The sequence below is a fragment of the Bubalus kerabau genome, chromosome 5 (genome assembly GCF_029407905.1).
Source record: "Bubalus kerabau isolate K-KA32 ecotype Philippines breed swamp buffalo chromosome 5, PCC_UOA_SB_1v2, whole genome shotgun sequence".
Classification (NCBI taxonomy): domain Eukaryota; kingdom Metazoa; phylum Chordata; class Mammalia; order Artiodactyla; family Bovidae; genus Bubalus; species Bubalus kerabau.
Window position 1 is genome coordinate 32324238 of NC_073628.1, and position 25786 is coordinate 32350023.

At 37.0% G+C, this 25786-nt stretch overlaps 1 protein-coding gene across 1 annotated transcript in view; it reads left to right on the forward strand.

Annotated features, from left to right (window-relative positions):
* Positions 1 to 25786, forward strand: part of LUZP2 (leucine zipper protein 2) — a 270546-nt gene that overhangs the window by 186701 nt on the left and 58059 nt on the right. Inside the window, exon 5 of the mRNA XM_055581381.1 lies at positions 20706 to 20780. Within this exon, the coding sequence (XP_055437356.1) occupies positions 20706 to 20780 (75 nt within the window). The remainder of the gene's footprint in view (positions 1 to 20705; positions 20781 to 25786) is intronic.

The window sequence follows — 25786 nt, forward strand, 5'->3', positions numbered from 1 at the left end:
TTGGAGAGACTAATATTACCAGGCATTTTTCCAGGTGCTTATATGGTTCATCAGTGAACAAAAGCTTCTTACTTGGTAGACCTTATGTTCAAGTAGGTGTGACGGCAATACCCAATAAATGGAAATAGAAATGTATATAATATATTAGGAGGTTAAGTGGTCAAGGAAAAAAAAAAGTAGAGAGAAATAGAGGATGAGGAATTTCAAATGGGAAGTAAAGTAGTCTGCAATGTTAAGTCTAAAATCAACTCTTTAAGCAGGTAACACTTGAGCCAAGAATTAAAAGAGGGGAAGAATTTGAGACAGATAAGAGTGGGCTTTGGAATCATAGAAATCTGAGTTTGAATTTTTTTTCTTCTATGTATTATCTGTATACTTTGCTGGATCTCCACAAACTTTTTTGAACATCTAATAAAACCAGAAAAGAAGACTTATTTGTTCATCTTTTTACCTATTAAATATATGTGTAAATTGTTTAGAACTTGCTTGAATTGCATATACTGAGCACTATTTAAAGTGTCTTTAAAAAGTAGAAGGTGCTGAAAAACATGAATCATGTTATATACAGTTGCATGATATATAGAATAGATATATAAATATTGCCATAGGTTGCAAACCTCTTTGTTTCATTCCAGGGTGCATAACACACTTCTAAGACTTTAGGTATTCCCTCCTATGTCTTCTGGTTCCACTTTTAAATTCAAGTGAAAAGAACAAAAGAGATCTGTTGGGAAAGAGGCCTTGGAAATACATTGAAAATCCCTAGTAAAATGCATTAAAATGAGTTTAAAGGGAGAAAGGCACACATCTTGAAGAGTAGGAAATTTGACAAGCTGGTTTGTAGACATGTCAGTACCTGCTGCTTTCAACAGAATTCACCTAGTGGAATAAACATTTTGAAAGGATGTTTGGAACAAGTATGCAGAGCAGCTGCCGTACTTTGGCAGTGACAAAATTAAACAATTGGCTTCTTCCAGCCTTCAAATGGCAAGAAGATTCGCACAAATAGAGGGGACTATGACATTCAGGCAGATTCTCGAAGGGAAAAAAAAAATACCTATTCAAAATATTTACCACTGACTTAATCCTGACACCTACAAAATTCTGTGCTGGATTTAATTCACTGTCCCTTCAGCACTCTTGTCAGTCATGTTAATAAACCATCAATTCCTGTGCCTGTTAGAAGGTAGTGCAGCCATTGTCTGACATGGCCATTAACTGCCAAAATAAGAGATTTGCATGATAGACTGAAAATGCCCCTAGAGGAGCATTCTTTGGACTGTTAAAATGAGAATCAGAAATCCTCAAAATGTTCAAATAAATAGGGAGTTCTTGTAAACACTGAGGCTCTTCAGACACGAATCATTTAAAAAAAAAAAAAGTGCTTGGAGAAAGGTAAGAAACCTGTTATGTTAGTACAGTATGTGGTATCAATGTCAAATTTACTCATTTGCACTTTTGTTCATCCAATATTTATTACGTATCCACCAGGTACCCAGCACAATTTTAACAGATATCTGTTTAGCAAAATGGAAGCAGTTCCTATTGTGAATATGACAATAACTGGAAAATAACTTTTGTCTCCTACATCTTGGCCCTTCTCCTGGAATTGTACACCCACCCCCCACCCCCTGCCCACACACACACAGCTGTCATGCAGCAATAAATGACTAAAACTTATTGGAGCAAAATGGCTCTGCATGACCATCTGATGACCTTGCATATTTCCCCAAAAGGCTAATCGGAGTGTAACCCAGGTCTTGGTGGAATGCCCTGCGATCCTCCATGGAACACAGAAGTATAGGTTGTCTTGTTCGCAGCTGTTGAGAGACTACTCTTCATTTCCCTCCATACCTCACAGGAGACTCCAAAAGGCATAACATCCTGTCTGCCTTCCTGAGGCCAGTGAGGCATAAGACTTTCCATATCAAACCTATCCCCCTCCTTTGGGTAAAGCTGAAAGCTATAAAACTGCTTTCTTGTAGTTTAGAGTTGTATCACAGTGGCAGAGAGAACCTCCGCCTGTGTTGTCTGTCACGTGGCAACTGTGGTTTGATGTCATCCACTGATTCTGACGATGCGGATTGCCAATGCCATGCTGATCTTCCTTATGCTTTGCGTATGAATAATAAACTGTCCAAAGTGATTTGGGCTCATGTCGCTTTCCTGGCTGAGTCTGTGGGAGAATGGCAAGCCACTTAGGAGATGCCACAATGCTGCTGCTTACAGACTGTTTGATTGCTTGATACCTGTCAAGCAGAAAGCTCCCAGAACCCTGCTCCAGCACTAAGGGGAGAGTCATATTTACTGGTTCATGTCTGTACCAGAGCAATCATTTTATATTTTGAATATCACAACTAGTGAAAGTAATAGAAAGGAAAATATAATATTTCACGAGAATATTTTAAAAGATGCTACAATTATGCTTAAATGTTCAGAAATGTATCTCTCTGATGAGTAATTGGCACCTCAACCAGAATCTAAGGCATGAGAAGGACTTGATCAGGGGAAATAAGGTAGTGGGGAATGTTCATGATTCCAGGCACAAAGAACAGGTACATGTGATGACCCTGAGGTGAATAAGAATACACTTCATTCAGTGAACTACAAAGAAGGCTAATGAGACATCATGTCATCCATGGGGTCAAGCTATCTATGAGACATCATGTCATCCATTGGGTCAAGCTATCTATTCGTTTCCGACAGCCTAGTAAAATAGGTACAATTCTACTAGTAAAGTTGGAGTTCCTGGAATACCACATAGAAAACCAATATAATGTTGTCTCACTATGTGAAAGACACATTGATAGCTTTAGTGGTGAATGCAGAAATGCTTAAGTACCCTTTTAGACTGTCAGCTTCATAGAGTTACAGGTGTTGATTGTGTTGTATTCATAACTGATCTTAGAGTACAGAAAGTAATATCCAGTAAATGAAAATGTGAGAAAGGGAAGGAGAGAAGGAATAAAAGTGGGGAGGAAAGGTGGAAGGGTGCGAGGTCCTCTACTTAAAGGCATATAAAGCTTATAAAATGTTTGTTGTTGTTCAGTCACTAAGTCATGACCAACTCTTTGCTACCCCACAGACTGACACACACCACGTATCCCTGTCCTTCACTATCTCCTGGAGATTGCTCAAATTCATGTCCATTGAGTCAGTGATACAATCCATCCATCTCATCCTCTGTCATCCCCTTCTCCTCCTGCCTTCAATCTTTCCCAGCATCAGGGTTTTTTTCCAGTGAGTCAGTTCTTCAAATCAAGTGGCCAAAGTATTGGAGCTTTAGCTTCAGCATCAGTAATTCCAATAAATATTCAGGATCAATTTCCTTTAAGATTGACTAGTTTGATCCCCTTGCTGTCCAAGGGACTCTCAAGAGTCTTCTCCAGCATCACAGTTCAAAAGCATCAATTCTTTGGCACTCAGCCTTCTTTATGGTCCAACTCTCACATCCTTACAAGACTACTGGAAAAGTAGTCTTTTTTCAACTGCCATGACTACTATGGCTTTCACTATATGGAACTTTGTTCGTAAAGTGATATCTCTACTTTTTAATATGCTGTCTAGGTTTGTCATAGCTTTTCTTCCAAGGAGCAAGCTTCTTTTAATTTCATGGCTACAGTCACCATCCACAGTGATTTTGGAGCCCCCCCCCCCACTAAAATAAAATCTGCCACTGTTTCCAATTTTTCTCCATCTGTTTGCCATAAGGTGATGGGACCAGACACTGTGATTTTCATTTTTTGAATGTTGAGTTTTAAGCCAACTTTTTCACTCTCCTTTTTCACCTTCATCAAGATGCTCTTTAATTCTTCACTTTCTGCCATAAGGGTGGTGTCATCTGCATATCTGAGGTTATTAATATTTCTCCAGAAAACCTTGATTCCAGCTTGAGCTTCTTCCAGCCCAGCATTTCTCATAATGTACTCTGCATATAAGTTAAATAAGCAGGGTGGCAATATACAGCCTTGATGTACTCCTTTCCCGATTTGGAACCAGTCTATTTTCCTTGTCTGGTTCTAGCTGTTGCTTCTTGACCTGCATACACGTTTCTCAGGAGGTAGGTCAGATGGCCTGGTATTTCCATCTCCTTAAGAATTTTACACAGTTTGTTGTGATCCACACAGTAAAAGCTTTAGGGTAGTCAATGAAGCATAAGTAGATGTTTTTCTGGAATTCTCTTGCTTTTAATATGATCTAGCTGATGTTGACAATTTGATCTTCGGTTCCTCTGCCTTTTCTAAATTCTGTTTGTACATTTGGAATTTCTTGGTTGATGTACAGTTGAAGCCCACCTTGAAGGATTCTGATCATTATCTTTCTAGCATGTGAAATGAGGACAATTGTACTGTGGTTGGTAGTTTTAACATTCTTTGGTATTGCCCTAATTGATTGGGCTTACAGTAAATATCTCTTTTGAAAGACTGAATGGAAGAGGAGAAAGATATAGTGAAGAAATTATATGTATGAAAACACATAATACAAAATAAAATGACCTCACTTTAAATGGGTATGATAGTATGCTGTTTTTTCACAGCATCCCATTATTAAAAGTGGAGACAAATTTTTTTAAAAAATAAAATGAATAAATTATAATCTTAAATAATTTATCTGAATATAATATACATTCCAAATTAATAGCTTACATTTGTGATGTACTTCACACACAGGAAGAATTCCTGTTTGTTGGCTTGTTATTCAATTTAGCTTTTGAATCATTAGTACAAAAGCAGCATACTACAGTATATTTGGCATCAGACACTTTGGTACCAAAACTTCCTTCTAGTCCCTTGTTTATTTTGTTTCCTCTTTTGTGAAATGTGGTTAATACTATTTAACCTCTTAAGGTTGATAAAATTTTTGAGGTAATGTATGGGAATCTATATGCATCTTCCACAATGTAGACATTATAAATATATATTTTTCATTAGATGATAACAAAGAAAGAAGAAGAAGAAAACAGACTAATATTAGATAGAATATATGTTAGTACAAGAAATACCTATAAATACAGTAAAAAAAAGTAAGTATTTTCTCCTTTACTCATGCTCATTCCTCAACTGTTTGAGGTATCTAATAATTGCTATGATTAATCAGCAAAAGCCACCTGTGTAGTTTTGAGGACTATTTCTCATCCAGGATTTTAACAGATGCAAGTATATATTGACTTGATGATCTCTGCCTAAGAAAGGCATGATTCAGATAACCATCATTTCTTCTCAATCTTTCAAATTGATAATTACATAGGATAGTATGATCTGGACCCATCACTCCTAGGAGTTATCATTTCTTAAAAAAAGTTAGTATATACAAAGACAAAATAGATTCATAGTAACTTACAAAACATTTTACCTTCATGAAGTCAGTAATGAAAAATGACACCATTCTAGACCATATCTCAAAGCAGTGTATTCAATGCCAGTTTGTATAGATCACAGAAACTGCTCAATGAGTATAAGAAAGGAAGCACCTGACATCCATCTTTCATGATGGCAAACATTTTTATTTATAATAATAAATAATAAACTAGTTGTTCATACTCTTATTATATATCTCATTTATATAACTTGCATTATAGTGCTTTATCTGATATATATTTTTCAAATACTTATCAGTCATGACTTGAATTTTTATTCTCTTAATTGTTTGTATTGAAAAGCAAGATGTTTAAATTGTCTAATTCATCAATTTTTATTTGGTCATGGTGAAAAAAATTTCCAGATACTTTTCCCCCTGTTTTAGAGTTTTTAGGTAGGTAGTTTAGAGTTAGGACATGTTAGTTAAGGTCTAAAAAGCTAAATGGAGTTTCAGGAAAGTAGCTTGAAGCTCCTATCATGATTCCCAAGATTAAAGAACAAAAATATATAAAAAGATATTTGGGCATTAAAGATGATTTGCCTGTGGCAACTGTCCAATCTATAATGGTAAATACTGAATAGGTGGAAAAATCACTCCTCTTCTCTGCCTCCAGTTATTTTTTTCAATTTTTCTTTGATATCAAATCTATATGCACAATACTAGTTCCATTTTATATTTAAGAAGTTATTTTCTTAGTAATATGAATGGCATAGTGAGTTATCTATGAGATTGATCTGGCATAAAATTGCTTCATTTCATCAGCATTATCCTCAGACCTGCACTCAAATTTATGAGGAGGCAAAATATAATACATGTGAAGTTTGTTGATTCATATCAAAGATTCTTTGGAATATTGTTGCCCAGAAATAAAAGATAAAATTTGATGACTATCAAAAGCAATATGTTCATGGTTCAGTGAATGACAGAAAGGCTGAATGAATTCCAAAGGTATTTGAAATAATTTCTGAGTGAAATCTAAAACATGAGTTTATAGAATTTGAAAGCAATTTGAGGAAAAAAATCATAGATTACTGATATTTAGCAAATATCTTTCTACTTACTGAAACCATTAATAAAATAGTACCATAATTTTACATAAAAAATGTTGAATTACACCTACCAATTTGAAAAGATATTGGGAATAGAATTTAAGAAAGGAGCAATGCAAAATGTATATCAGTTCAGTTCAGTTCCTCAGTTGTGTCCGACTCTTTGCGACCCCCTGGACTTCTGCACACCAGGCTTCCTTCTCCATCACTAACTCCTTGAGCCTGTTCAAACTCATGTCCATCGAGTTGATGACTCCATCCAACCATCTCATCCTCTCTTACTCCCTTCTCCTCCTGCCTTTAATCTTTCCCAGCATCAGGGTCTTTTCTAATGAGTCAATTCTTCGCATCAGGCGGCCAAAGTATTGGAGCTTCAGCATCCTATTAATATTCGGGGCTGCTTTCCTTTAGGATGGACTGCTTGGATTTCCTTCCTGTCCAAGGGACTCTCAAGAGTCTTCTCCAACACCACAGTTCAAAAGCATCAGTTCTTTGGCGCTCAGCATTCTTTATGGTCCATCTCTCACATCCGTACATGACTACTGGAAAAACCATAGCTTTGACTAGACAAGATGTATATAGAATACTAAAAATATGGCTTATATTATGTTGGAGGAGACTCTTGAGTGTCCCTTGGACTGCAAGGAGAACAAACCAGTCAATCCTAAAGGAAATCAATCCTGAATATTCATTGGAAGGACCAATGCTAAAGCTCGAATACTTTGGCCACTTGATGCAAAGAGCCAGTTCACTGGAAAAGACCCTGGTGCTGGGAAAGATTGAGGACAAGAAGAGAAGGGGATAACAGAGGATGAGATGGTTGGATGGCATCACAGACACAATGGACATGAGTTTGAGCAAGCTCCAGGAGTTGATGATGGATACGGGTCGCTAGGAGTTGGACACGACTAAGCGATTTCACTTTCAATTTTCACTTTCATGCATCGGAAAAGGAAATGGCAACCCACTCCAATGTTCTTGCCTGGAGAATCCCAGAGACAGGGGAGCCTGGTGGGCTGCTGTCTATGTGGTCGCACAGAGTTGGACACGACTGAAGAGACAGCAGCAGCAGCAGCAGCAGGGAAGCCTGACATGCTGCAGCCCTGAGGGGGTCACAAAGAGTCAGACGCGACTGAGTGACTGACAACAATATATTGTAAGTTAGGAAATATAATCAGATGTTATTTTGCTTACTCTAGTACATTAACTGGAAAGCACCCAAGAAATCATAAATTCCATTATCTTGAAAAGATATTAAAAATAATCTACTCTAAAATTCTTATTTAACCGAAGGAATTTGAGCTCAAACAGTAAGTAGACAAGATCATGCAGCAACTCTGACCCAGAGGTCAATAATCTCTCTTGGAGTAATTTTTCAGAGAGTTTTAGTGATTAACCAAAATATTATGGTTAAGTTTTCTAGAGAAGGAAATGAGATTTCATTGTGGTTTTAATTGCTTTACTTGATAATTATTGGTGTTGATCATGTTCCCATAAGCTTATTTATCATTTGTGCATCAGCTTATTCAGTTCTTTCTGCCCTTTTAAAAAAACTGGTTGCTCATACTCTTATTGTTGAGTTTATTTCATTTATATACGTTGCATTCAAGTTCTGTATCTGATATATATCTTGCAAATACTTCTTATCAGTTATTGAAAAGGAAAATGTTTATATTGATAGTCTAATTCATCAATTGTTTTTATGTTTGGATGTTTTAGACTTACCTGAGAAATTTTTGCCTTTCTCAAGGTCATAAAAATTATCTTCTAGAAGTTCTATACTTTTATATTTTACATTTAGGTCTATAATTCATTTCAAATTAGCTCTTGTGAACGGTGTAAAGAAAAGGTCAAACATAATTTTACATACACATTTACATAATCTTCAATTCCTTTATCACCATTTGTTGAAATTATTTTTTACACATTGAATTGCATTTTTATCTTTTTCAAAAACAAAATGTCTGTGTATGTTTTCAGTTGACTTTGTATGCTTGAGTAGATTTCTGGATTCTCTTATATTTCAGTATGTGTCTATTCTTTTGCTAATACCACACGGTCTTTATTATTGTAGCTTTAGAGTTAGTCTGGAAATCACACAGCAGAAGTCCTGCCACTCCAGTGTTTTTTTAAAAGATTGTTTCAGTATAGTTTTTAGGGGTGGTTTAATAAATTTACAAAAAAAAAAACAAAACCTTATAAGAATGCTAACCTGATTCACATTTTATCTATAAATTAATATGGGGAGCACAGATATCATAAGACTATTGAATATTTCCATTCAACAGAATTTAATGTTTCAATTCATAGACATATGTTTTTCCACTAATTTAGAATTTCTGCCATTTCTGTCAGTAATGTTGTATAGTTTACCACAAAAATTTTTCACATTTTTCATTTTTATCAAAGTTTTAAGTGATTTTTTTTCTTTTTTTACACTCTTCTTCCATTAGTCACAAACATGTTATTATTTTTAATGCTGTTCTATAGATATCTGGGACCATTCATGTCTTTTCAGAGATTTTTTTCCTCACAGCTTTTCAGAATGGATAATTTCTGTTAATATCACTTCATATTTAGTAGATCTTTCTCATGTCATTTTCATCTGCTAAATCCAGTGAATTATTTTTCTAGAATTTCCATTTGATTCTTTTTTATAATACAGTTTTTCTGCTAAGATTATCTATCCCTTCATTAATCAACAACATTACCTTTAATTTTTTGATAGTATTTCCAATGACTGGCCTTACAGTATTTTCCTATTATATCCAACATATGAGCCATCTAGATTTTGGCTACCATCATCAACTTTGGGTCATACATTTCATTTCTTTGAATACTGGTAAGATCTTATTTTGTGCTAGACATTGTCATTTATGTGTTACAGAGATTCTGTATTTTATCTTCTTCTGAACATAATTTTGTCCAATAATACAGTTAAACACTGATATTTAACTTGATGTAGAGTTGGCTTTATATTTTGTTATTGCAGATATATGAAAAGTCCATGATAAAACTTAAGTCCTCTCACTTGACTGAGCTAAATCTCCAAAAACTTCCCCCAGTCTCACCTCCCAGAATTGTATCTAGGTTTTGATTTAGACTTTAAGACAAGCCTAAAGTGGACTTTATAATACAAAAGGACTCAGAAGACTTTTCCTATAAATTTTCATACAGTGAATATTTTAGTCATTGCAAACTTATATGGTCTCTATCACAACTACTGAGTTCCACCATGGTAGCACAAAAACAACTACACCATAGATAAATAAATGAAGGTGGTTGTGTTCCAATAAAACTTTATTTACTGACACAGGCAGCAGGCCAGATTTGGAATTTGGGCTGTAGTTTGCCAGCCATTTCCCTAGTACAAGGCTATTAATCTAAAGGCTGTCACTTTGATGCCTGTGGTGGTAATAAGGTTTATGAATGTCTAGAGAATGCTCACATCCTTCTGCAATGCTCAGTCTCTACTGTCCCTGTTCTGCTGTCAGCCATATAACAGTTCCTTTGTGGTTAGCCTTGTGTAATATGTTGCTCTGTGTAAGTGCAGCCCAACTCTCAGCCAGGGAATTGCAGGAACATTCCTCAACAACCTGACTTTAGGAGGCCCTGTCCTGTTATCCTTGCTTTTCTCTGATGCCCTGCCCCAGACACTCCAGGCATTTAATTTGCTCCAAACTCTGGTATCTGCCTGCAGAGTTGAGTGCAGCTACAGTGATCTGTGTGGACTCAGTCCTTGGCCCTTCAGTCAGAAAACTGTCCTCAGGTAGAAATCCATAGTCACGAGTGTTACCTACTGAGTTTCCCATATTTCAGGTTTTACAGGCTGGCATAATTAGCTTGTCATTGTTTATGGAAGGAGGACTAGTTCAAAACCAGCTACTGGTCAAGAAGGAGACATTTTGAATCATTTTATTTTTAAATAACAAAAATATAAATACATAATCATTTAATTAATAAAAATGAGTGTTATTTACTCACAGTAATTGAAAGTACAAGGTTCATTTACTTTCAGATGTGGTTTGATTGTAAAGTTTTATAAGTCAACAGAATTTGTGTGTGTGTGTATCCTGTTTTGTATATTTGTACATATACAAATATATATATATATATATTACTATTTTATATGCTTTGCTTTCTTCTATAGGATGGTTTTAACCTTATGTTCTTCTCTCTTGTTTTATAAATAATGCCTATTAAGCTTAGACTTAAATATCCTCATATTATGCTATCCAGAGAAAGAGAATATACTTTTTATTCATTCAAAGGCAGAAAGGCAGCTTTCATTACAGAATACACCAGTAAATATCTTCTTGTCTCTGGCCTGACATTAATTAGATGTCTAAACCCACTACAGCTTCCCTGATAGCTCTGTTGGTAAAGAATCTGCCTGCAATGCAGAAGACCCTGGTTTGATTCTTGGGTTGGGAAGATCTCCTGGAGAAGGGATAGGCCACCCACTCCAGTATTCTTGGGCTTCCCTTGTGGCTCAACTGGTAAAGAATCCGCATGCAGTGTGGGAGACCTGGGTTCAATCTCTGGGTTGGGAAGATCCCCTGGAGAAGGGAAAGGCTACCCATTCCAGTATTCTGGCCTAGAGAATTCCACGAATTGTATAGTCCATGGAGTCGCAAAAAGTTGGACATGACTGAGCGACTTTCACTTAAACCCACTGCAGTCATTTGGCTAGGGAGTTGGGATAGAGTATTTGTTTTCTTTAAGAAATTGCCTCCTCATCTCTGAAACTGAGTGTTGAGATATGTAAGCATAAAATGTATGGCTGATGTATATACACATACACATAATGGCACTAAGATACTTATAAAATTTAATTTTGAGAAAAAAATATGTCTGCTCTTATTTCTCAATAAAGACTTTACTGAGCCTTTTACTTTTTTACATATTAACATTTACTTTTAATAGTGCTTTAACCAGATGTTATGCTAAGCTATACCTGTGTAACTTGAGACCTAAATTTGGTCCTTTTGCATATATTAGTCATTCAATTCCAAGTCTCTTAGAATTACTCCCAAGTATTAATGTTGAAGTGAGCAGGAGTAGCATCAAAGAATGATGGCCAAAATAATCTTGTTGCTACAACTTTATACTTTTATGACAGTTAGTAGAAGCAAGTAGAGCTTGTTGACTTCCTACCTCTTTAACTCAGTGGTAAACTGGAAGGTAGAGATGATGGTGATGATGTTTTGTTCTGTGTTATATCTCTTTAGTACTATCCACAGCTTCTATGTTAGTGCTGCTGAGCAGGGTGCATACACTTCATATATATACTAATAGATGCGTTGACAGAGAAGGCAATGGCACCCCACTCCAGTACTCTTGCCTGGAAAATCCCATGGACAGAGGACCTGGTGGGCTGCCGTCTATGGGGTCGCACAGAGTCGGACATGACTGAAGCGACGTAGCAGCAGCAGCAGCAGATGCATTGAATGATACATAAAAAAGCAATCTTATTATTATCCATTCACCAAAATACCAAGTGCACCCTACTGAGCATTTGAAAACATCTCTTTTATGAATTTATTGTACACATTGGACAGGACTGGAAAAGGTCAGTTTTCATTCCAATCATGGCGGCCCACCAGGCTCCCCCGTCCCTGGGATTCTCCAGGCAAGAACACTGGAGTGGGCCACCATTTCCTTCTCCAATGCATGAAAGTGAAAAGTGAAAGTGAAGTCGCTCAAGTCGTGTCCAACTCTTAGCGACCCCATAGACTGCAGCCTACCAGGCTCCTCCATCCATGGGATTCTCCAGGCAAGAGTACTGGAGTGGGTCACCATTGCCTTCTCTGAATCCCAAAGAAAGGCAATGCCAAAGAATGCCCAAACTACTGCACAATTGCACTCATCTCACACACTAGTTCAGTTCAGTTCAGTTCAGGTGCTCAGTCATGTCCTGCAGCAGGCCAGACCTCCCTGTCCATCACCAACTCCCGGAGTTCACCCAAACCCATGTCCATCGAGTCAGTGATGCCATCCAGCCATCTCATCCTGTGTCGTCCCCTTCTCCTCCTGCCCTCAATCTTTCCCAGCATCAGGGTCTTTTAAAATGAGTCAGCTCTTCGCATCAGGTGGCCAAAGTATTGGAGTTTCAGCTTTAGCATCATTCCTTCCAAAGAACACCCAGTACTGATCTCCTTTAGGATGGACTGGTTGGATCTCCTTGCAGTCCAAGGGACTCTCAAGAGTCTTTCCCAACACCACAGTTCAAAAGCATCAATTCTTCGGCACTCAGGTTTCTTTATACTCCAACTCTCACATCCATATATGACCATTGGAAAAACCATAGCCTTGACTCGAAGGACCTTTGTTAGCAAAGTAACGTCTCTGCTTTTTAATATGCTGTCTAGGTTGGTCATAACTTTCCTTCCAAAGAGTAAGCATCTTTTAATTTCATGGCTGCAGTCACCATCCACAGTGATTTTGGAGCCCAAAAAAATAAAGTCAGCCACTGTTTCCACTGTTTCCCCATGTATTTGCCATGAAGTGATGGGACTGGATGCCATGATCTTAGTTTTTTGAATGTTGAACTTTAACCCAACTTTTTCACTCTCCTCTTTCACTTTCATCAAGAGGCTTTTTAGTTCCTCTTCACTTTCTACCATAAGGGTGGTGTCATCTGGATATCTGAGGTTATTGATATTTCTCCCAGCAATCTTGATTCCAGCTTGTGCTTCCTCGAGTCCAGCATTTCTCATGATGTATTCTGCATATAAGTTAAATAAGCAGGGTGACAGTATACAGCTTTGACGTACTCCTTTTCTTATTTGGAACCATTCTGTTGTTCCATGTCCAGTTCTAACTGTTGCTTCCTGACCTGCATACAGGTTTCTCAAGAGGAAGGTCAGGTGGTCTGGTATTCCCATAATTTTCAGAATTTTCCACAGTTTATTGTGATCCACACAGTCAAAGGCTTTGACATAGTTAATAAAGCAGAAATAGATGTTTTTTTTCTGGAACTCTCTTGCTTTTTCAATGATCCAGCTGATGTTGGCAATTTGATCTCTGGTTCCTCTGCCTTTTCTAAAACCAGCTTGAACATCTGGAAATTCACAGTTCACATAGTAAAATGTGTGAGATGAGTGCAGTAGCGTGGTATTATATACATATACACAGTATAATACACGCTAGTAAAGTAATACTTAAAATTCTCTAAGCCTGGCTTCAGCAATACTTGAACTGTGAACTTCCAGATGTTCAAGCTGGTTTTAGAAAAGCAGAGGAACAAGACATCAAATTGCCAACATCTGCTGGATCATCCGTTTGTTATAACTTTGTATTAGAACCTGTTGCTTGGAAAAACCTGCCCCATCTGTGTCTCTGGTATGTTTACTCTCTCTGATATGGGCAATTTTGGAGGCAACAATTTGTTGCTGTCTTTTAAAATTAATTTATTTTAATTGGAGGCTAAAAAGTATTGTAATTACTTTACAATATTGTAGTGGTTTTTGCCATACATTGACATGAATCAGCCATGGGTGTACATGTGTCCCCCATCCTGTACCTGGACTCCCGCCTCCCTCCCCATCCCATCCGTCAGCATTGTCCGAGAGCACCAGTTTTGAGTGCCCTGTTTCATGCATCAAACTTGATCTATTTCACATATGGTAATATACATTTCAATACTATTTTCTCAAATCATCCCACCCTCGCCTTTCCCACAGAGTCCAAAAGTCTGCTTTTATATCTGTGTCTCTTTTGCTGTTTTGCACATAGTGTCATTGTTACCATTTTTAGAAATTCCATATATATGCGTTAATATGCTGTATTGGTGGTTTTCTTTCTGACTTACTTCACTGCGTATAATAGGCTTCGGTTTCATCCACCTCATTAGAACTAATTCAAATGTGTTCTTTTTAATAGCTGACTAATATTCCCTTGTGTATATGTACCACAGCTTTCTTACCCATTTGTCTGCTGATGGACATCTAGGACCTAGCAATTGTAAACAGTGCTGCGATGAACATTGGGGTACACGTGTCTCTTTCAATTCGGGTTTTCTCAGTGTGTATGCCCAGCAGTGGGTTTGCTGGGTTGTATGGCAGTTCTATTTCCAGTTTTTTAAGGAATCCCCACACTGTTCTCCATAGTGACTGTACTAGTTTGCATTCCTACCAACAGTATAAAAGGGTTCTCTTTTCTCCATACCCTCTCCCGCATTTACTGTTTGTAGACTTTTTGATAGCAACCATTCTGACTGGTGTGAGATGGTACCTTATTGTGGTTTTGATTTGCATGTCTCTAATAATGAGTGATGTTGAGCATCTTTTCATGTGTTTGTTAGCCATCTGTATGTCTTCTTTGAAGAAATGTCTGTTTAGTTCTTTGGCCCATTTTTTAATTGGGTTGTTTATTTTTCTGGTATTGATCTGCATGAGCTGCTTGTATAGTTTTGAGATTAATTCTTTGTCAGTTGCTTTGTTTGCTATTATTTTCTCCCATTCTGAAGGCTGTCTTTTCACCTTGCTTATAGTTGCCTTCGTTGTGCAAAAGCTTTTATGTTTAATTAGGTCCCATTTGTTTATTTTTGCTTTTATTTCCATTACTCTGGAAGGTGGGTCATAGAGGGTCCTGCTGTGATTTATGTCAGACAGTGTTTTGCTTATGGTTTCCTCTAGGAATCTTATAGTTTCTGGTCTTATATTTAGATCATTACTCCATTTTGAGTTTATTTTTGTGTATGGTGTTAGAAAGTGTTCTAGTTTCATTCTTTTACAGGTGGTTGACCAGTTTTCCCAGCACCACTTGTTAAAGAGATTATCTTTCCTCCATTGTATATTCTTGCTTTCTTTGTCAAAGATAAGGTGTCCATAGGTGCGTGGATTTATCTCTGGGCTTTCTATTTTGTTCCATTGATCTATATTTCTGTCTTTGTGCCAGTACCATACTGTCTTGATGACTGTGGCTTTGTAGTAGAGCCTGAAGTCAGGCAGGTTGATTCTCCCAGTTCCATTCTTCTTTCTCAAGATTGCTTTGGCTATTGGAGGTTTTTTGTATTTCCATACAAATTGTGAAATTATTTGTTCTCATTCTGTGAAAAATCCTGTTAGTAACTTGATAGGGATTGCATTGAATCTATAGATTGCTTTGGGCAGTATACTCATTTTCACTGTATTGATTCTTCTGATCCATGAACATGGTATATTTCTCCATCTATTAGTGTCCTCTTTGATTTCTTTCATCAGTGTTTTATAGTTTTCTATATATAGATCTTTTGTTTCTTTAGGTAAATGTATTCCTAAGTATTTTATTCTTTTCTTTGCAATGGTGAATGAAATTGTTTCCTTAATTTCTCTTTCTGTTTTCTCATAGTAGTTAATAGGAATGCAAGAGATTTCTGTCTGTTAATTTGATATCATACAACTTTACTATATTCCTTGATTAGCTCTAATAATATTCTGGTGGTGTCTTTAGGGTTTTTATGTAGAGGATAGTGTCATCTGCAAACAGTGAGAGTTTTACTTCTTCTATTCCAATCTGAATTTCTTTTATTTCTTTTTCTTCTCTGATTGCTGTGGCTTAAACTTCCAACACTATGTTGAATAGTAGTGATGAGAGAGGGCACCCTTGTCTTGACTTAAGGGGAAATGCTTTCAGTTTTTCACCATTGAAGATAATGTTTGCTGTGGGTTTATCATATATGGCTTTTATTATGTTGAGGTATGTTCCCTCTATGCCTGATTTCTGGAGAGTTTTTATCATAAATGGATGTTGAATTTTGTCAAAGGCTTTCTCTGCATCTATTAAGATAATCATATGGTTTTTATCTTTCAATTTGTCAATGTGGTATATCACATTGATTGATTTGTGAATATTAAAGAATCCTTGCATCCCTGGGATAAAGCCCACTTGGTCATGATGTATGATCTTTTTAATATGTTGTTGGATTTTGTTTGCTAGAATTTTGTTGAGGATTTTTGCATCTGTGTTCATCAGTGATATTGGCCTGTAGTTTTCTTTTTATCAATTTGTTTTTAATACCTGGCTGCCAGAAGTCTTGGAGCAAATTTGCAGCACAATCTGGACAAATGGATAGAGCTCCATAGGCCCCATGACCAATGCCTCCCATGCTCTCACTACTCATAATCTACCTTCACATCCCATTCACAAGACACACACATGTGTTTTCCATAGACCTCGTGTTTTTGATTTATGTTTAAGATTCTAATACATTTAGTGTTAAAGTTGTTTCAGGTCCTTTCGAGTTGTAAATACTTTTATACTCCACAAACCTCAGGGAAATTCAACCAAAAATTAAAAAGAAGGTAACTGGATCTTCTTACCTAGAGGGAAGGAAGTGGGGAAGGATTAATATAATCCTTGTCCCAGTGAGTTTCCAGAAATATTGAATTACACACATGATGTATGAATAATGAATTAGAACCTTGAAGATGTGTGCATTTGCCAAAATTTTGTAAAATGGTTCATTGAAATCTCAGATAAAATGCATCTCCCTAACATTATGTCCTTTCTGTTTCCTTCATTCAGTATGACTATGCATGCCTGTTTCTTTGAAGAAAAAAAAATATGATTTTTGCTGTAAATACAGCACTCATTTCATCCTTATAATCTTACCCAATTTAAGGTAGATCCTTGAGAAAAACAGCTAGGAACAGCTCCAGACTTAAGAGGCTGGATGGCAGAGCCAAACCAGGTTCTAGTATTTTGTGGTCTATACAAACTCGAGTTGTGGAGCATCATAATTTTTAAGTAAATTAAGAATTATTATATGGACTCTAGCCTCTCGTGTACAAAATCTCAAATGAGAAAATATATAAAAATTAACTGTTACAGTTTCGTTTGGTGTTAGTCTTATGAGAAGAACACTGTGACTTCTCAGGCAACTATGAAAAACCCCTCCGCTGTTCTCTGCTGCAGCTTATACACATTCTCAGCTTAGCAGTTAGAGTCTCATGATTTCACTTTACATGCTTGCTACCTCTTATGTATTTCAACCTCTGTATGTAGATGATTTTTCCTTCTTAGTCTGAAAAAAGACTAATCACTTCAAAGATACTTATTCAATGGACTGGATGTAAGTGAAAGCTACTCTAGATTCATGACTACCTCCCCTTAAGTAATCCTACCTGTTTTTTTTTTCCATGGGAGTTAAATTGAGAAAATAAATGACTTACAACAGATAAAATTCACTGTCTGATAAATTCTGCTGCCTTTCATAAGTCTTCTGATGATTTAAAACTCACAGAACTGTATTTATTTCCTATAGTTTTGTAAATACTACCTATGATCTAATCCAGTAGCTGATCTTTTCAAAACTAAGACCAAAGTATGATAATATGAGTCAGTACCTGCAATCCTATGAATACTTTTCTTAATATTTTTCTAATCTTTTGTCTCCCAAGATCTCTTGGGTAGATTTTACCAAGTTCAATGAGTTCTTAGTAGAAGTAAATACTTGAAATCCTGAGAACTCATGGCAATAAGCTTTTGAAGGCACATATGGTTTTTCTGTTGGAATTCATCCCGCCTGCTCTGAAACAGGGTCCCTGAATCCCCATATCACTGTCCTCCCTGAATTCATCCTTCAGTGAGAGTGTGGATGACAGGATTTGGGCTGAAACTCACACGTGGAGGGGGAGGGATGGAGGCAGGAGGACTTATATCTATGCAGACCCCCTCTAGACTGCAGATAATGAATGACAGCATCATGAGGAGGATAGCTGCCCACCAAAGGGGTCCCTAAGAAAGAAAACTTCATGAGGGGCATTGTCGGAGTAACAAGGAGTTCAAACCATAGGGGATTTCTAGGTGGCTGGTGACCAAGATGGTTGATTGGCACGGAGGCTGGTGCTGAAATTCTTGCCCTCATCACACACAAGTTCCAGCGACCTCTCCTAGAGCCTACAGCCACAGTGGGGTGTGGGATGAGCACTGTCCCCCTAAGGCCCAGTCACTGCCCCTCTTGTGTCTTCCCTAACTCCTGTCATAGGCTTAGAAACTGGGAATGGATGAAAGGGCAACTCTTCTTCCTTCCTTTGGGACTCAGTCCCAGGGACAGAAGCTAGCTCTGGCAGGGCCCATGGTAGCAGGCATGGTCAGAGAGCAAGTCTGGAGTGCTCTGTGGTTGAGGAATGTGGCTGGAACCAGGGCAGCAGCGATTCAGGGCCAGCAGAGTGGCCCAAGCCCAGGCCAGGATTGCAAGACTGAGTCTTATAGTCCCAAAGCCCTCCTGATGTGAGGTCAGGTGATCAGAAAGAGGAGGATGTGGTCAAAGGAGAGTCTAGTATTCAGAGTGTCTGAGTGTCCACTCACTTGTAGGTGCCTCAAATTGGAAACAACTCTTCATCCCCTCTCTCTCACTCACTCTCTTACTCAGAATGATTTATTTTTAAACAGTATTAGATGTTTATAAGTGCTTATGTATATTTTATGTACATGAATAGGTTTCTGTTTAAGGACTACAGTTGCCTACAGGGAAATACTTTTCCAAGAGAGTCAAGTGTGGAAAATAGCACAGATCAGTTTAAGGGATGAAAACTATGCATACACCTAAAGAATGTATATAGGTTTTCATAATCAAGAAAAATATCCTCACCCTCTTCTCCTGCCTAGGGCTTGCTCTAGGGAAAAAGAAAAAAGGTTAGTTAAGGACAGAGGTGCAGGGTGCTATTTCCCAGACTGTGAGGGAGAGAAACGAAGAGCAACAGACAAATAGGCACTTTGCTGGTTGGCTATACACAGCCTTGCTCCAGGCCCAGCATCATAGTGCCCAGGATGGAGATCCAGAATGGGGATGTCCTGGTCACTGCAGAAGTGATAAGCCCCCTCTTCTGATTTCTCCCAAGTGAACTCAACCCCCTTGCCTCACAAGAACATCAGAGCAAGCCTTGCTCCTTCCAGTTTTAAAGGCTTTTCATTGGCTAAAATGTAAGAGATGGGCAAAAGTGAGAGGTAGAGAGAGGCTCTGAGGATGAGGGATTTGGGCCCTTCTGCAGGCCCTTTGCAAAGAAGGCAGTGACAGCCCACTCCAGTACTCTTGCCTGGAAAATCCCATGGATGGAGGAGCCTGGTAGGCCGCGGTCCATGCAGTCACTAAGAGTTGGACACGACTGAGAGATTTCACTTTCACTTTCATGCATTGGAGAAGGAAATGGCAACCCACTCCAGTGTTCTTGCCTGGAGAATACCAGGGATGGGGGAGCCTGGTGGGCTGCCATCTATGGGGTCGCACAGAGTTGGACACGACTGAAGTGACTTAGTAGCACCAGGAGGCCCTTTGTGACCCTGCAGAGCATCTTCTCATCAGTATGTAACTAGTATATACAGTAATTAGCAGTTGGTGGAGGCAGGACTTGAGAACAGGTCTTCCAAATCTGAGTCTCTCTTAACAATATAGTTGTGATATTTGCAAAGATACAGATATATGGTAGGATAGAATTGTATTGGTGTAATAGCAATGGCACCCCATTCCAGCACTCTCGCCTGGAAAATGCCATGGACGGAGGAGCCTGGTGGGCTGCAGCCCATGGGGTCGCGAAGAGTCGAACATGACTGAAGCGACTTAGCAGCAATACTTAAAAAAAAATAAAATTAAGTGAATACTATTGTATTAGTCTTCTCAGGGCACCTTAACAAACTACCACAGAATGGGTGATGTAACAGAATCTGTTTTCTCATGGTTCTGCGATTAAGGTGCTGGCAGATTCAGTTTCTAGTGAGAGCTCTTTTTGGCTTGCAGATGGTGACTTCCCACTGATTCTTGCTTCTTTGTGATGATGGACAGAGATCTCTGGTATCCCTTCCTCTTCACATAAGGACACCAATTCTATGGGATTAGGGCCTCACCTTTATGACCTCATTTAACCTCAGTTACCTCCCTAAAGGCTTTTTTTTTTTTTTTTTAAATTTTACATAATTGTATTAGTTTTATCCCCCAATACACTAAGAAGGTGTGTGGGAAGGGATGTAGAGCTTCAACATGAGTTTTAGGGATGGGCAAAATTTAGTCCATAACGACTAGAAACACAACTGACGGTTTTGTATCACAAATATTTTCAAAGACTTCAGCTGGAACTTTGCAACTATATGTTTTGATCCAGTGAAGCATTTAGTGCATATTCATCTGGAATAACATTTTCTGCAGCTTAAACAAATGACCACATAATAGGATATATTTAACCTGAGTTCTAAATGAATTTCAATAGTTTTCTTTTTCTTTTTTTTTAAAAATTCTTTGGCAGTGAATGACAGATATTTAAAGTGGAGAGGGAAGATTATAGAATTTACTAAAAAATATTTACTTCTCTCATTTTACAGGCCCAACAGCTTACTGATCTGGAACAAAAATTAGCTGTAGCAAAAAACGAACTGGAGAAAGCAGCTCTTGACCGGGTAAGTTGATTCCACCCATGAGCCATCACGACTTTGGTTGTAGCAGATGAAGCTAGGGTATACTCGTTGTTTCCCTTGTTTTATCAGTGCAGTTCCAGATGCTGTGCTTGCAAGATGGTTATAGATGGTTCTTATTTTTGATGCTCCAGTAAATATACTTAAGGTTGAGGCTCTGTGATGATCGCATGGTTTTATTTTTCACCTTACTGGTACACTTGTTCTATAACATAAAAAATAGACATACTTTAAAGCATCAACAAAGATGCCATGTCTTAAATTTGCATGGCTGAGTTGTAAAGCAAATGGAAGTAGTCACTGATGGTTTTTATTTTGGAAATTTTAAGTTTCTGGAGGAAGAGACATCAAAGAATGTAGCTCTCTTAGCACCTCTGTTTATGCAAAAATAATGCAAGAGTAGCTAGCATTCTGTCTTTATAACAGCTTTATTGAAATAAAACTCACATACCATAAAGGTCACATTTTTAAAGTTCACAAAGTTGTACTTTCATCAGCATTAATTCCAAAAGGTTTTCTTTGCCTTCTTTTATCTTATTTCATCTACTTCATTTTATTTTTGTCAATGTATCATTGTGTTACAATTATATATGCTCAGAAAGAAACCACAATTCCTAACTGATACCTACCTTTGCCTATCAATGCTCTTCATATGAGACATACATGGAGAATAGGGCATGGGTATATAGAAAGAGAAATAAAAATATAGAGGGAGGAATTAGTCATAAAATTTAGAATTATGGTTCTGTTGGTTTATATTTATTGGTATTTGGCAAAATTTCTTAAGGCTTCCTTTCATTTTTAAATTAGCTATATAAAACTATAAGAAGTAAATATTCCTTTTTTTCTTTAGTTCACTTGAAGAAAAGGGTAAAATGATTTTTGAAATTATTTCTCTGTTCACTTAGCATCCATTTATTGAACATCCAATGTAGTTCTATCTAATTTTTAGAACATATAACTAGCAAATATTAATACAGGGAACTCTGACTGAAAATTAAATCATAGTGTTTCAGACTTGGAAATACAAACACCCACATTGCTCTCAATAAGATGCATATAAAGTCTATGCTGAGGCAACAGGGCCAATTTTGGAATAATCTGCATTTAAACAACTTTTCAACACATCCTTTGCCTGAAATCTATTCTTGATTAGATTGGAGTTAGCAATCATTCTAACAGTGGAAAAATAGACCCTCTCTTTATATCATATGGGGAATTGTTGGTTCATTTATACACAATAAAAATATTTCTGGACATATAAAGAGAGAATGTAATCTGATCAATATAAAGAAAATATGATCAATCTGATCAATATAAAGATCAATATAAAGAAAACAAGAGACATGTCTCATTTTATATTTATCCAAGTACTTAATGTAATAGTTAATAATTTTAGGGAAGCCTGCCTACATTTTTGTAGACTAGTTCAAATATAATTCACCTTACCAAGATTCCAGCTTTTAACTTTAGGAAAGAAGTTTATACCAATTATGCTAATTTCTGACCATATCCAACTCATGCCACATAATATTTTTAAAATGGGAACTGATTCTTTATGGAATTGATAGAATCAGAAAATCAGCAATATATATAATCAGAAAGTCCAACTAGATCATCATTTTATATTTCCTTTCTTTGGTATCCCTGGCAAAATCTCTGCAGTATGTTTTACATTCTAAAGACATTGGATTTCCAAGACTCTGAGGCAGACTGGCCCCCCTCTTAGATTTAACAACTGTGACTGTTGGAATGTTCTTCATAACATTAAACTTTTCCCATGCTGTGACTTCAAATAACCCATTTAGTCAGTGAGTGACTCACTGACTAAATGGGTTTGAAATGTTTTTTGTGAGACCACCATGTACCAGGTGCTATGAGAAACAGAAAACACTGCATCCCTCACAACTTTGTTGGGCACCAAAAATTAGGAAATAATTATATGTGGAGCCATAAAGTCAGAGAAACATGAAGAGTGAGTACGTATATTTTAAGGACATGTGTTATAAAAACTAGTGGTGTCACATGATAACATGCACAACTGATGATCTGTCCTGAGTCACAGAACTTGAAGATAAAATCATTTTCCCTCCTTTGTCTTATCCACTCTATGTCTTCCTCCTCCCCATTTCTACCACCACCATTTGCTTAGCTCTCACTAAGCCAGACTAGATTTGGGATGAGAGACTATATCCTGTAATATTTAATAAAGTTCTCCAGAGTCAGTCTGTGTTCAGATCATAACCCTTTCACCAAATGATCATGTTCAAATCCCTCAAACTCTTTATACTTCACCATAAAATAGAATGATAATAAAATTCACTTTATAATGATGATGGGAAAATTATATACATCCGTAAAAGTAAAGTCCTGAGAATTCTTGGCACATAAAAAATACTCAGTAAGCATAGTAATTACTATTATTAGTGAATGAGAACCTACAGAGACTGCTTCTTTGTGATAATTTTTCTCTTCAGCCTTCAGGATCTTGTCACCCATTTGCTACAATGAACTATAAAAGCACTGCGTATTACCAGAGGTTGATTTCAACAAATCTCATGTAAGATACATATGAGACTCATAAACTGTAAAGACAGATAGAAATGCTCGCTTACTTCAAAAATAGATACAAAAATACAGTTTAATGAAATTGTTCTTCACCTCTCTCTATCATTTTTATATGAGACAAGACTTTTTAAAATTGTCTTCATGTGTCTAGTTCCAAAGAATATTATATCTGGGCCTCAAATAGCCTTAAATACCTAATAAATATTTTGAAAACAGTATCTTCACACTCTAACTTGTTTCTCATCTCATACTTCTCATGAAAGAAGTGTCAGATTACTATCCCAATAAAAGCAATAATAATCTTAAGATCCAAGAATCAATCTTTGTTTTCTAAACAATCAGTTATTTTATGGCAATATGTTATGGAACTTCCACAATGGCTCAGAATGTAAAGAATTCACCTGCAATGCAGGAGAACCATTGATCCGATGAATGATAGTTAGCCTCAGCTACTGAAATGTAAAAATATCTTTATGGTGTGAAAAATCTATCTCTCAAATTCTTATATTAGAAGTTTCTTTTGCATCTGATCCTCACAAAATTTGACTCAGGAAAGTATGCATTATTATATCATAGATGACACAGGTAGGTGATCTGCACAGACTCCCAGGACAAAATAGTAAAAGAACAAGAACTCTTCTTGCTACAGTGTATCTGGCACATGGCAAGAACATAATAAATTGTTACTGATTAAACAGGTAGATGAAGATCTAACTTCGTAAATTAACATACATGCTATTCATCCTACGTAGAAGGGCCAAAGTACATAGAACAGAAAAATAAAACTATCAAATGACCTTTTAGGATTCAGAGATAATTTCTTGGTGAAATAAAGGTAGGGGAAGGGGAAAGCCTTTGCATTCCCAGTCCTTCATGATTTTTCCAAAGACAACTGCCATTGGTGCACAAAGATCTCTCTGAGGATTTCACATCATGTAAATAAATGAAGACAGACATGAATATTACCTTGTGAACTTTTTAAAGGAGATACGAAATGAGGACACTGTTGTCTTTGCCATATGTATCTAGGCATCCCCACAAAAATGCATTTTTCTTGAGAAAACTACTCATATACAGATGTGAAAAAAAAATGGCTTCTAAATCTCCCACCATCCTACAAACATATATATAAATAATAATTTCTTACAAGTTTTACATATGCTATAGCATAAGCACTAGTATTTTAATGTCCAAAATAATACATTTATATTACATAATATACAGGGTGAAATGAAAAATAGTTCGTTATTTTCTCTATAAAACTTATCCTCTGGAGATTTCCTTTATTTATATTTTAACAAATATTTCTTTATTTAGAAACCAGTGATACTGCAAAAAAAAAAAAAAAAATATTGGCCCAGCTGTATACCACAAAGAACACTGATTAATATTCTGTAATAACATAAGTGGAAAAATTGATAATAGATACATATATATGTATAACTGAATCACTTTGCTGCTGTACACCCAAAACTAACATAACATTGTTAATCAACTATGCTCCAATATATAATACAAATTAAAATATATCAGCCCTCAAAGAAATTACATTGCAGTGTTGTGCAGTCACTCAGTCATGTCCAACTCTTTGTGACCCCATAGACTGTAGCACTCCAGTCTTCCCGTTCCTTCCCTATCTCCCGTAGTTTCCTTGAATTCATGTTCACTGAGTCAGTGTTGGTGTCTATCCATCTCATCCTCTGACTCCCTCTTCTCCTTTGGACTTTGATCTTTCCTAGCATCACGTCTCTTCCGATGAGTTGGCTCTTCAAATCAGATGGCCAAAGTATTGGAGCTTCAGAATCAGTCCTTCCAATGGATATGCAAGATTGATTTCCTTTAGGATTGACTGGTTTGATTTCCTTGCAGTCTAAGAGACTCTCAAGAGTCTTCCCCTGCACCACAGTTCAAAAGCATCAATTCTTCAGCATTCAGCCTTCTTTATGGTCTAACTCTCTCGTCTGTATGTGACTACCGGAAAAACCAGAGCTTTGACTATACAGACATTTGTCGGCAAAGTGATGTCCCTGCTTTTTACTATCATCTGTAGGTTTATCATAGCTTTCCTTCCAAGAGCAAGGGTCTTGAAATTTCATAGCTGCTATCACCATCCACAGTGATTTTTAAACCCAAGAAAATAAAATGCCATTGCTTCCACTGTTTCCCTTTCTATTTGTCATAAAGTGATGGGACCAGGATGCCATGATCTTAGTTTTTTGAATGTTGAGTTGTAAACCAGCTTTTTCACTCTCCTCTCTCACCCTCATCAAGAGGCTCTTTAGTTCCTTTTCATTTTCTGCCATTAGAGGGGTATTATTTGCATATCTGAGGTTGTTGCTATTTCTATCAGCAATCTTGATTCCCGATTATGAGTCATCCAGCCCAGCATTTCTCATAATGTACTCTGCATATATGTTAAATAA